The following is a 14,451-nucleotide window of genomic DNA, read 5'->3' as shown; positions in this document are numbered from 1 at the left end:
ATACCATTTCAGGATCAGGTTTAATGCATTTACCAGAGATTTTCCGGGTATTAGTATATTAGTGCCTAAACCAATTCGCTGATCTGATACCATGTTGTACTTTTCTTATAAAGAACCCACAGATGCAAGCCAATGCTGTTTAAATACTGGAGGATCTGATGATCCAATACTCATTTAGATCATGTTATCTCTTTGATGCTTTTATTTAGTCAGTAGAGTGGAAGCGCTGGTTGAAAGTGACTTGTTTGGGGCAGGTACAGATTACTTAGCATAGGCTTGCCATTATTTTTACATGATATTTTTATATGCCCCTCTTTTTCATAATAATAATATAATGCATTGGTTTTATATAGCGCTATTCTGGACACTCAAAGACGCTTTACATTGCATTATTCATTGACTCCATACAGGTAAGCAACTACTGTCGCTACAGCTGCCCTGGAGTAGAGTGACGGAAGCAAGGCTGCCAGTCTGTGCCTGCGGCTGCTCCAACCTTCACCAACCACTCACTCATGCACTAAATTCACCCAGGCTTCCTGGTGTTCCCATCCAAGGACCAACCAGGCCCATCCCTGCTTAGCAGCCGAGGTCTGGCGGGATCAGGCATACTTAAGGCCATATTTTTATATGTGATTATTTATTCAACATTACTATCATACAGCTTGCACTATTTTATAATGTGTTAACTGGACCTACACAATGTTACAATGTCATTTATTGCCATTTAGTAAGCATACTATGTAGAATTCAGCCTCAGCTGTAATAAAAGCACATCTCTGGCATCCTGCTCACTATCTAACTGCATATGGGAATGCCTAAACCCATTCGTGACACCAGCATGACTGAGGGCTTATATATGCCGCATAGACCTAATACTGCAGCCTTGCCAATTACTGAAATAAATATGGAAAGTGATAAAATATATGCACAGGCACATAAAGTGATTAGTCACGCATTGCTCTGCTTTTCCTGCTTGATTTAATTCCACGTTTTATTGGCTTTGAATATGACAATACGCATTACTATAGTTACAAGGCTTTGTGAATGTAACCAAATAGGTGGAGTATGCTGTGGTCTTACTCATTTCCATATTATATGTCTACAGTGGCAAAAATCTGATAACATTATTCTTATTTTTTTTTAATTAAAGGTAATAGGCCAAGTGAGCAAAGTGTTTTGCCCAAGGACACAACAAAAAACTGGACCTGAGGGAGCATGGGGGATGCCAATGTAACATTGTAATCATTTACCCCATCTAACGCCCATAGTTGCCTGGATAAGCTCAACTCCAAAGGCAGCGTCTGTCGCGTGTTTCAGATTTTCAAGAAGATGAGCATCATTGTTGGCATCACCAACTGGCCGGGCTGTGGTATTTTAGACCTTGGACGCAGGAGACGAGCTGAATCACCGACATTATAATAAACACGTGTGGGTTTTCAGATTGGTATTGTGCAACTCCCACCGTGGAAAAAAAATAAAAATGAAATGGCATGAATCACCATGGTCAAATCTGACTCACGTTTTCAGGTGGGGTCCACAATAGCAAATGTTAAAGGACCCGAATCTCTCACAAAGATTAAAGAAAATGTAGGATGCTATCTGCAGTAAATATTGGGTGATAAACTACTTTTATAATAGCATTGGGTAGACAGTATCAAGGCCTATATCAAGTAATGAGTGTACCGGGCACCAAACAGCATGTAATGAGGGGTCAGACTGTTGGATGTCATTGTAGTCTGTCTCTCCTGAAGGCTGCTTAAGCTCTCCAAGAATGCTCTGTTCTGCTGTACGGCGCTCGTCTCTCTGACAGCTTCATTACCGGAAAACTGTGTTTGGCAGTGCCCTCTTACGCTGGCAGTTGTGTAGAAGAAAAGTGAGCTGGATTAAGTTTTGTTTGGAGGTGAGTTACAACTGGAAGAAAAAAAAAAGTCCATCAAAAGCAGAACAAGAACATTTTGATCAAGAAGTGTTTTTTTTTTAGACCACAAGGACTGCGCCTTTGATATCAGTCTTTGAAAATGTTAGCATGTTCTATTTAGCTGCAGAATGGACTTTGTAGTAGCCAAACTTATGGAGTGTCCCCGCCGCCTGCGTCAAACACAAGTGTTATAACTAACCCCACCAAAAGGCATTATTTTCCACATTGCTTTCATCACAGCTTAGAAAATTTCATCACCGTTTTGTTTTTCCTTCAGTAATGTGTATTCCAGTGTGTGCATCTGCGAGAACACCGCCGGCAACAAATAGCAGCCCATTATTAAGTGGTAACCCTGCGTGTAGATTAGATACGTGAGAAACCGAGTACTTCGACCGAGCCCTACTGAATTTTTAATTTATTTATTTGACAGGGACGTTGCACAACAAATGTGTTGCACAGACCAGAGATAACTACAATCTAATTTTCTCTGTAGTCCCTGAGGAGAGGCAAAGTGACAGCAGGTTTATACAGTGGCCAATGAGCATTCTTACTAAAGAGTCCATTCACAATATAATAGAAGCGTGCTATGTGGAACCATGGCTTTAGTTGGTCAAGCTTAATTAACTGCTGGAGGAAACAATGTCAAGAGTTTTTTTAAAGGATATCCAGCCCTTCTGTACTGTTAGGTATATGGAAACCTGACTTACCCTCACAAAGCCTTTATCCCAAGCATAGCAATGTCATTCTGCGCGTGCTCTAGGCTCTGCTCAGGTGAACGTACAGTGGTATTTGAGTCGAGCCATCCTTCATTCATGTTCAAAATGTGCCGATGACAGCGCCTGGATGAACAGCGTGCCTGAGGGACCCATCAACGCACTGAAATTGTATCCTCTGAGTCCTTCATAAGACAAAATCACCATTGACACCCTTTTTTACTGCCATAATGTGTCATCCAACCCTCCTTAGCTGTCTCCACTTTCTGCAATATTGCACTCAGCTAGAATGACCAGCTGACTGTGCAGACCAAGCTGGGGATATGTCATGTGCAATCTCGTCCAAGTCACAGGGTAGACTGGGTAAGCTCTCATAGATATACAGCATACTAGGACCAGTGGTCTTAAACGACCGCAAAATGCCATCCGGCTCATCTGCACCCAAGTGTGGAGAAGGCGCAGGATGTCCATGTGTCATGACACGCACAAACAAACACAAACAGATCCATATGGGCTGGGATTTGATTCACGCATGGCCAGCTAGAATTCCATTTTTCTCCGAGGACTTATCTGGCATTGTCACATGTGTGGATTTTCCCAAGTGCATCGTAGTCAATCACCCTTCTTGGCAAATATCAGCATGTGTTAAATATAATGACAATATACTTAAAGGATCTGTATCATGCTATTTTAGCCATCCCAAAGTAAAGTATAGGCATGTATATGATAAATTGTACCTCTACCACTATGGAGCACTATTTTTTGTGAGAAATATAACTATTTTCTGGGGGTATTTTGCAAACCCGGAAGACAAGACGCTTCGATTCAGTTAACACCGCCCCCTCTCTCCGAGCTGATCTGCCCATGCATTATTAGCAGTAAAATAAATATAAATATCACAGCAATAAGTGAAGTTACTTCACAATACAGTTATAAGGAGTTGACATCTGCAACACAGCTTCATAAATGGCTAACACACAAGCTAACACTCAAGCTAACACGCGTTTTGACTCACCACCGCTCTGTCCTGGCCTCTCCATCACATCGGGGACTCGCACTGGTTCTAAAAGTTAATCCACTTTGATTCTGGCGAAGGTTCACCAAACATCCATCAAGAGACAGTCACAGAAAAACACTAATTTGGCTGATAGTTGTTGAATCCCAGAAAGAAATTCCAATTCCTGCGAGTGGCCTCTTCTTTATGATGTCTGTCCTCGTAGCAAAACGCACATTTTTTCTCCGCGACGTTATCAGGTGTGTCCAGAATAGTTTAGCAAGAGAGAACGAGCTCCTTCTTCACAACCTTCAGTGCAAACATGACATCTGTTCAGACACTCAGGGGTGTGTGTTTGTTTTGTGTTTGTTTTCAGCCCTGACCTGCCATTTTTTTTATATATATATATATATATATATATATTTTTTTTTTAAGTTGTTTTATAAATTAAAATCAGGCTGTAAGGCATTACATTACAGAAGTTGTGCTCTTCCTGTTTGACACTATGACGTAAAAAACGTCAGACTGTCACAACTCAGTTGTTTTCCAGCAGAGGGCGGATTAGCTGCTCAGAGAGCAGGATTCAGGAGGATTTCTGAGAACTGCGTGAATGAAGCCAAAAACCACTCTGGGGGTGTTTTTGATAAGGAAATAGCATAACAACATGGCTTAAAGCTCCAAAAAGTCGATTATTGATATTGATATAGGACCTTTACAAATATACTACAATATACAAAAAGCACTTAAAGATGACATAGAAGAACAGCTACTACAGGAATGAGTAAAGTAGGAGCTGCCACATGTATTTGAAGAAAAACAACACCAAAAGAATTAACAGGCACAAGAAGAAAAACACAGCGCAGGAAAAGCAGCCATTACTCAAGTCAGTCAGGTACAAGTCTAATGCATTAACCCCACAACCTTTTCATTATTTATAGCACTTATTTATTTAGACAATTTTAATATTCATTTGGTTTTTTTTTGTATGACTTTAATCTCCTCTGAGCCCTCTCGCATCATGTTTTCCTGTGATTTCCTTTTTTCCCTCCTTCTGCAAATCCTCCTTAGTACTTGAAATGGAATGACACGCTCTGCATTAGACAAAGAAAGTGTGGCTCTTCAAATGTTAACACCTGTGTTGAAGTTTGCCCGGGAGCGACGCATCAACGCGAAACCGGGCCCCCTCATGTGTGCCCAATGCATCCATGTGGAGATAAGATATGCACTTGGTTAGGTTAAAAAAGAAATGCTGGCAGCCAACACGCCACAGAGAACACAAAGTAGGCCATTCCAAATTGTTTGCTCTCTGTGGCTCTTGCAGTGCACCCGGACACGTCCCCTGAAAGCCCGCATTATTTCCATCTTACACTACATGAATTATGCATTTGACACGGCTTCACACATGCACAAATTGTCCATGTCCATGACACATGGAGGCGGGACAGGGGAGGGCAAGGGAAGGCTCATGGGTAGATTTGACTCTTGACGCCCCTGTTGGAACAGCACACTGCAGGCTTCGGCAGCACTGGCTCTTGGCCCGATGCCCACTGTACAACGGACGATATGAGGAAAGAGACAATTCTGCCCCTGATCCAGTGGCATGACGCCACCACAACACAATTCATTTTAAAACTGATTGAAATGTAATGGAAACAATAATCTCTACTTTGATCAACCACAATAATCATCATGGGAATAATTGTCAGTTTTGCAGATGTTTCTTTGGCAGAAACAGCGACTAGTTTTGGAGTTTGGATGAGACAATGGGAGATTTTTGTGTGTTAAATGAAACTGGAAGAAAGCGTTTTTGTTTTTGTTTGAGCTGAGGTTTGTATAAGGCAATAGTAAGAAAAGTCATGGTTACCTTTGTGTGGAAAAAGGGGGGAGGCTTGTTAACCTCAGGAACTCCTCCGCATGTTTGTAAAGAACTATGGTGCAGATTGTTCAGAGTTGCACCTTACCCATGGCCCATAGTTTGCGAGGATTGCTATTCATTCAGAATAAGTCAATGATCGAATAAAAAATATCTGTGCAAACACAAAGGGAGAAACATTCCGGCAAAGTGTGAAGGGGTGGTATTGCGCTACAGCAGATCCAGACATTATTCTCCTTGTAGACAGCAAAGCCACATTCCTCTCTGCATTTTTTGTCTGAAGCACAATCCGCTGCAATAAAGTAATCAATAGATATAAGGGAGTGATTTGTAAATGTGGAGTTTGGCCTGAACGGTCTTGCAGTGCAGCAGCTGGAGTTGAGTCACTCATGCGGTCGATGTTAATCCAATGGCAGCTGTTAAAACCAAGAACTCCTCGCTCACTCACTCCCGCTCCGTCAGCATTGATCAAGGGGATTCGATCTGACAACCCTGTGAATTCTGGCTCTTTGTCCCAGTCTGTTGTGTAGCTGTCGGTCTAGCCGTATTTTTTGCTCTCTTTGTAAACAGTGGTTAATATTAATATCAAGCGTACAAAAACCCTCACTTAAATTCCAGTGATCCAACAGACATTTTACCTGTTGACAAGACGGTGGATTTATTATTATGTAGCATTCACATCTCTATGCTTTTGGTGTAATGGAGTACCACATCACATTTTCTGTAGTTCTGTAGTCATTTGTTTTACACTTTTTTGTTCTTTTACTCTTACATCCGCAGTATAGACTAATAGACTAGTTTTCCATCTTCTTCTTGACTGCAGTCTGTTTAGGTGTGTTAAGAATAGTGAGGAGTTAGTGGGGTTGATGGATTGGACAACAGCTAAGATAAAGTCTTTTCAGTATACTCCCCCTGCACACACATATTATCACACACATTTGGTGTTGCTGGTCGTGACTCGTGACCGTGGACCTCGGCTCCCTCAGTTATTCATGAGCCATCTGCCGGGGCAGTGCTGCGTCAGATGTATGTCAAACAGGACCTCATGTGTGTGTGTCCCCCCCTCCACCAATTTCGACCACGGCCCCCTCCTGTCCCTCAACTTCCTCGGGACAGATGCAAGCACACTGGTCCATCATGTCCTAAATTCACTGTTTGATCCGAAGTGTGCATCTTTATTTAAGATCACAGCAGCTGGCTCATAAAAGTTGTAGTGGCCTGTCTGTCTGCTGGTTTGTGCTCAGCTTGTCTGAACTCTCCCCGGCAGAGGCTTGAAAGAGACGCAACAGGAGCGAGATAAACTCGACTGGATTGTGTTGTAGCGCAGTATGTCTTAAGCAATATTGCATAAGTCTCGCAGTCTGGAAGATGGCGTGTCCGGTCATGGGCGCCACAGGTGGTAAAATAACTGCAGTCTTATAATTATTGTATATTATGAGTGTGTAATTGAGTGCACATTGCTATTTAGTACTTTCTAATGGTCGGATAATGGATTTTAGACTCTTAACATATAGGCTGAATTCAAGGCATTCCAAATGTAAAGCTAGTGTAATGTATTTTTCATACATTTTACAGTATGCACAAGCTCAAATTTATCAAAGGTTTGACATCATTATTAATGGTAAAAAAAAAAAAATAGTACTTGTGCAAATTCTGCAAATGTTCTATCAAACCCATTTTAACCAGAAACTTGAGGGAAGTAGTTCTTTTGAGCACCCCTCTCTAGCACACAAAAAAGGCTGTCGTGAAGCAGCCAAAGTGTCCCTGTGATCACAGCCTTTTCCATGAAAGTACCTGCCACCAGCCAATCGTGTGCAATTCACAGAAGCTCTCACAAGTCAAGAGCATGTCTCCCTCATAATGGAACTCTTTGACCAAGCAAGAAAGGCTTCAAAGCAAACTTAGGAGAAAAAAATACTCCATGACAGTGCAACTGTGGGCCATTCTCTAATTTTAACGTCTCCAAAAGCCCCCTTTCACAGAAAAAGGACAGTCGCGTACTATACACATTTGTTACAGAGGACTTTCACTTTTTGATGTAAACAATTACAATGAATATAAAATCAAATCCATCTACATAGACTATGGTGTAAACCAATATGAGTGATAACAGTGAGCAGTAGTCATGTCAACGTCTCTGAACCATAGTTTATTATTTTAGGTTTACTGGGTCATTAAGGCCCATCAAATAAACAAATCTATAAAGGACTGAAATGACCATGGCTATCATACACTATTAACAAACAAACAAACAATAAGACCTTTTGTTTTACTTGAAGAACAGATGAAGAATGTTCTACAGTTTTCATTTTTTTTAAATATTTTCTCAGCAGTAACTAGTGTCTTTTAAAGATCATATTACAAGAATACTGTAGTTAAAGGAGTGAGTATGTTATAGTTTCTTACCACAAACTCTTCAGATCTCAGAAGCTAAGCAGATTTGAGCAGGTACCTGGATGGGAGACTGTAAGGAAACACCAGATGCCTGTGGGAGTGGTGTGTGAGTTGGGTCAGAGGGTCCATTGGCGCAAAAGCTGCACTTCTGTTAGTCTATTCCAAGAGCATCTGTAGCTTAACACCTCCCAGTATGGAGTGAGTAAAAAAAAAAAACTTAACCCCTGGGACTTGATTTGGGTAACTATGTGAAAGTGCTGTACAAAATAAGATATTCCCTTCTCTTTACCTTAAAATGTCTGAATGCCTTTTATGCAACGGTGTTGAATTTGACCAGCAAGCACAATGTTTCTAATCTCTTTCTTCCCCCTTACACTTATATTACACATGGCTCCCTTCATTTAAGATGCATGCCTTGACAGGGGAAGATCATGACTACATTAAGAGTGGGCCTAGCCTTAAGCAACATAATCATGTCAGGTTTGAGAAGGAGGCCATGAGGTCCCCCTGGAGAGCTGCTGTGATTCGGGGCTGACAGAGACATCACTTCCACTGCGGGCCGACGGGATCACACTGTCATGTTAGCGTCCCGTCCCAATCCTCAGCCCTTCAGAGTAAAGCCACCATGATAAATCAGGGGCTGGGCCATGCATTATCCCCACATGCCCTCTGCGTCTGTATGGCGGCTTTCAACGGCAACAAAAAGACAGTAAAATGATGGAGGATTTTCAGCTTAATAACCAGGATTCAAGCTGGTCTTAAAGCAGCAATATAAACTGTTCTTTGTAACCAACATGAATACAAAAGCATGTATATTTTAAAGTTTTGTTTTATTTAGTCAGACGCTTGGTTGGTTGGTTAGTTGGTTAGTAAGGATGTTTTCATACACACACACAAAAAAAATGACAATGCAATAACCCTAGAGTGAGACAAATAAGGTATTCTTATCCATATGAAGTTTGTCTTTATACAAAAGTTAGCATCACCACCCGAATGACATGTTTAGTATTATAACGACATTACTCACCAACAAAGGCACTGCATGGATTAAAAGCGATTCTTGACAAGGATGCATTGTTGCCATGTTTGTTGGCAAATCAGCAGTGTGAACACAAAAACAATGTTAGCTGAGAAGAGACTGTAGTCTCAAGAGTAGGAGGTGAGAAGTCTGGCAAGGAGTCACACAAAGGTTAGTGAGAGAGATTGCAGTCAATGAGCACAGCACACCACTGAAGCATGCTGTGACATCCAAATATATCTTTGTGAAACATATGGGGATGTAATTAGTGCAGATGTGAAGATGTTAGTGAAGAAAATATAATGGCGCAGAGAAGATTATACCGTCGATCTTATGCTGTCAATCACTGGAAGACAGCGTAGTTGTATTATGGTGGTAGTCAATGAGGAACCCAGCGTTCACACGCAATATGCAGATGGAATCGCCCCATTAATAGAGCACAGAAGGGGGAGAAATGAAGACGGCGGCGGAGATACATGAAGCGTAGTAGGCGATAAAATATTGCTATTGTTAGGCAGAGCAGGGGTAAAAGTGCTGCGGTGCAGAAAGAGCGGGGAGCCCTGACAGCTTTCCGGTGGCAGTCTGACGGCTGAGCATGGAGATTGGAGGGAAAGTGCAGCAGAGGGCCGCTGTCAGGCCACACCAGAGCTCCGTTTAACAAGGTCCAGAGATGAGGCGCTCCACAACACACTGCAGGGGAATGAGAGGGGGAACGGGGGTGAGAAGAGGAAGGGGCTGAGTAAGGCATACGCATTTTACTGAGGAGCTGCTTCTCCTGTCATGCCTGTAAGCTCGGCATTCCTCACCTGTGCATGGAAGATTGGAAATCCCTGGCAATCATGGGCTGACGACATTTCGGAAATGTGAAGCAGTGCCTCGGATTAAATTCTCATACAGGATGTGCCGGTGACATTTTGACACTTTGATTTATGGATCGAGCAAGGTCAAGACCCAAAATAGGCACCCTCTGCATCCCAACTTCAGTGAACTTTTTTCATATATGAGAATTCCATTTATACTGCAAGTTTACTTCGACTTACTTGGGGAAAGTAGTTGTGAATCACCAAAAATAAACCTCAAAGTTGTTCAGATTCCCTGACAGGAGATTGCAGAAGCAAAAGCAGATGTATCTAATTCTTTCATTATTTGTAGCACAGACTAGTGTGACCATCATAATGTGTTGAATACTGACTGTATGGTTGCAAATTTACTGTAAAGGATGTCAAAAACATGAATACACCAGAGCAAACACATACAAGAGTGATTTAATGTAGCATCATCACACCTCACCACCTTTGTTGCCATCGCTCCACCACGGCCCTCGGGCATCTATCTCTTTGCATGGCATGAAGGCTTATCTCCCAGCGTCAGGCTAAATGTCAACCTCAGGAACGCTACAGCACCATTAGTTATGTCTGGCCTCTTAGTGTGTTAGTCCATTTCCCATAAAAGCCACTCAACCAATTTGAAATGAGTTCAGTTTCATATGGCTTTTCTCATCTGTTCGAGGCTCTCACATCTGCTAAAGCAGCATGGAAGGAATGCGGGATGTAGCGCACAGCTCCAGCACAACGTCGCTACAATCATACATAATCCTCTCTATGCGAGAGGGAAGGCTATAATGTGATTAGATATTTAGGCTTTGTTGCTCTGATGCTGAGATATTGTACTTTGAAGTATTGTGGGTAATAACTTAATAAAGGACTGTAGGAATAACATAATACATTTGTCCAGTTTAAAAACAACAATGACTTGCCAGCCGACAAATAACTTATTACATTATCATGATGGTTATTACATCATTGGCCTGAAATATGAAAATTGTTCACAAATGAAACAAATTCAGCTAATTGCTTTTTATGCATTTTTCTCTGAAATGTTGGATGTTATTTTGTGGGTATTTCATCAACTTTTTTGTTGCTTGTTATTTCCTCTTTCACTTGAGGTAACTTGTAGGGCAAGTCTTCTTCTGACCGAAAGGTTACCAGTTAGTTAGTTACCTTGATCCCGCAGGTGCATGACACTGCTGTGTCCTTGTATGAATGTGGTGCATGAGTGAGGGAGTGGATGGTTGTGGTCCAATGACCGATGGGACTCATACTAAGTGCCATGTACCTATATCTGAGTACTTCTTTCACCATTGCCAAGTGCAGTGCAAAAAACAACAAGAACAATATGATAACGCTCATCCTCTCAACAAAATCTTTCCCTTCCTGTGACAGATTACTAAACTGTCCCATCAGCCCTTCACTCACTCACTCACTCACTCACTCACTCACTCACTCACTCACTCACTCATTACATTATTGGGCGTTATTATCAGCTGATATTATATTATCTCTGAGTTTCATAATCATTCAAGGCTGTCTTTTGTAACATTTGTTCACAGACCACAAAAAATAAAGCAAACTCAGCTTCAAGTCCCCTTTTCTGATGGCTAATTTCGATGCATGTTGAGACATACTGTATATTCCAGAAGACATTCTACAGCTGTATTTTAATGATAAATGTTATCTCTTTGTCTCTGCAGGGGGGCGCCTCCTGATCCTAGTGATGTGGCTGAACCTCGTGCCTCAGACAGACAGCTGCCCTGCCAAGTGTGTGTGCTACAGCGAACCCAAGCCCACTGTGGCCTGCCAACAACAAGGACTGTTCTCCATCCCCACTGAGATCCCTGTGCGCAGCCAGCGGATATTCCTCCAGAGCAACAAGCTGACTGTGGTCCAATCCACCAGCTTCAGCTCCTGCCATAATCTCACCGTCCTCTGGCTCTACTCTAATAACATAAGCTATATCGAAGCCGGGGCCTTCTACGGCTTGGAAAAACTAGAGGAGCTGGACATTGGGGACAACGGTAACCTCCGCACCATCAGCCCCACGGCGTTCCGAGGTCTAACCAAACTTCACACGCTTCACTTGCATAGGTGTGGTTTGTCAGAGCTCCCTGTTGGAGTTTTCCGAGGAATGTTTTCCCTACAATACCTTTACCTGCAGGATAACAACATTCTCACCCTGCATGACGATACTTTTCTGGACCTCGCCAATCTTACCTATCTCTACCTACACAATAACAAGATAAAGATAGTCACAGATAACATGTTCCGTGGTTTGATCAATCTAGATCGACTGCTGCTGCACCAGAATCGGGTTATTTACGTTGAACCAAGGGCTTTTAGTGATCTTGGTAAGCTGCAAACCCTCTACTTGTTCTTCAACAATCTTACCGTTATTACGGGAGAGACTATGGAACCTCTTGTTTCACTCCAATATCTGAGACTAAACGGAAACCAGTGGATTTGCGACTGCCGGGCCAGAACCTTGTGGGAATGGTTCAAGCGGTTCAAAGGGTCAAGCTCGGAATTGGAATGCTACGTTCCAGAATATCTGGCACAAGAGGACCTGAAAACCCTAAAGAGTGAAGACCTGGAGGGTTGCGTGAAGAAATTTCAAATTCAGACCGATCTTTTTAGCACCAAGGTCCAGTCAGGGAAATTTCCATCCAGTGAAATTCCTATTGGGGACACCATTCCGAGGTGTTGTCTTGGAGATAATGACAAGTCCTCTATCTTGTCTGGCAAATCCCATCACAATAACCAAGGGAAGGATAAGGGGAATATGTCCAAGCCGAAAGTAGGCGAGTCAGACCGAACCAAAAACGAATCCCAGCACAAACAAAACGACGGCCCGCTTGGAACCTTGTCAAACACGCTGGAAAATTCCTCCAACCTCAGCCCGGAGTTTATAGACAATCCAGAAACGTCAACAGCGTCAAATAAAAAGAAAAAGAAGTGTTTGAAAAAGCCCAAATCAGACGCCCAGTGCATCAAAGGCCAAGGTGCATCTTTGCAAGTGCTGCATTTTCTCTTCATTCCAACCATCTGGATATCGCTAGCCATGTCTTAGAACATTCTGATCTCATTGTGGACACTGGACTAAGATTGTTGATGCTCTTGACAATGATACAGAAGACGCAGTGACATCTCCAGCAGACAGAGACTGAGAAAAGTCTGGAGTCACGCTGACGCAACCATGGCCAACGAAGACAAACAATAACGAGAACGATAGAGTTTAATAAATGGATGCCTTTACAGAACAACCACAGAACTAATGTATATAATGATCGGTGCCCAAATTGTTTGTTCTCTATGTACTTTATTGTACCGTGTCTAAGCTACACTTCGGAGGCTCCACCCTTTTTCCTTCTCAAAAGCTTTTACTGCTTAGACAAACCACTGGATGAGTGAGATTTAAAAAAAAACAACTAAAAAATAAAGAAAAATAAAGGTAAACATTTCAGGAATTACGTGACAGAAAGCACACAAAGAATGCAGAAAGCACATAAAGAATGTTGGGTTTGTTTGGTGACTCCCCATAATTTAATCAAAGTGGTGCATTTGTTGGGTAATGTTATGTTTTTTTTATGTTTTTAAAGGCAAATGTTTTACCTCCCCAATTTTAGTTCTATTTTCATGACAGAAAGGGTATAAGGGTAGCATTTACGGAAATAAATGCTGTCAGTTTGTTTATGGAGGTTGCAATGGAACCATAGATATGCATTTTATTTTACTTGTGTACAAGTATGAATATATTATGAATAAAAGTTCTTATTTCGTACATCTCATGTGTTTTCTGTAAATAAGTCAGTGCAATAAGTGATGCACTCAAATGTTTTCATTTAACGTGTCTATATCCACAGATCGGAAACATGACAAAAGGTCAGAAAATGTGACGTCTTGCCACCATGAAATAGTCTCCAGTTTGACTCTCCATTGAAATAAATAAAAATCACCCGTTGCTCTTATTTATTGCATCGTGTTTACATTCAGGAGCTACCACTTTGTTAATGGTAAATTTCTTAAAGGAATAGGCCACCGTTTTTTGCATACTGAGATATGTTCTTACCTGAGCTTAGATGAGTTGATGCGTTCCTGTCTGGTCTTTACGCGTGCCCTCAGTCACGCAAAAAGACCAAAGATGTTGTTAGCATTTAGCCTCTCCTCCTCTCCTCTGTGGCCCCAAATGGGGGTGAAGTTAGAAGCGACCAAGCCCTTCTACATTTCCCCTATTTGAACATGGTTACGTGAGTAGTTACACGATCCAAGCATAGCTACACAAAATTAAACATGTCGATTTAGGAGTACTTTGACGTCCCTGCAGTAAAGTGAAGATATTACTGCGCGGACGTCGAAGTACTCCTAAGGTTATTGCGCCTTACAGTATAGTACCCCTTTTTATCCGCTTAGAAAATCAACATGTTTAATTTTGTGTAACTATACTTGGATCGTGCAACTACTAATGTAACCGTATTTAAATAGGGGAAACGTGGAAGGGCTTGGTCGCTTCTAACTTCACCCCCGTTTGGCCCCATAGAGGAGAGGAGGAGAGGCTAAATGCTAACAACATCTTTGGTCTTTTTGCGTGACTGAGCGCACACGCAAAGACCAGACAGGTATACATCAACTTGTATAAGCTAAAGTATGAACATATCTCAGTATGAAAAAGCGGTGGCCCATTGCTTTAAAAGTCACATTTATATCAGAA

The 14,451-nt window shown here is 41.9% G+C and overlaps 1 protein-coding gene across 1 annotated transcript in view; it reads left to right on the top strand.

Moving 5' to 3' along the window:
- Positions 1–13,515, top strand: part of rtn4r (reticulon 4 receptor) — a 67,959-nt gene extending 54,444 nt beyond the window's left edge. Inside the window, exon 2 of the mRNA XM_079554234.1 lies at positions 11,441–13,515. Coding sequence (XP_079410360.1) covers positions 11,441–12,813 — 1,373 coding nt within the window. The 3' untranslated portion in view covers positions 12,814–13,515. The remainder of the gene's footprint in view (positions 1–11,440) is intronic.
- Positions 13,516–14,451: the final 936 nt, after the last annotated feature.

This window comes from Gobius niger, assembly GCF_951799975.1.
Source record: "Gobius niger genome assembly, chromosome: 1".
In the NCBI taxonomy this organism is placed as follows: domain Eukaryota; kingdom Metazoa; phylum Chordata; class Actinopteri; order Gobiiformes; family Gobiidae; genus Gobius; species Gobius niger.
Note: the sequence above shows the minus strand (reverse complement) of the source record. Positions and strands in the feature narration are given on the sequence as shown.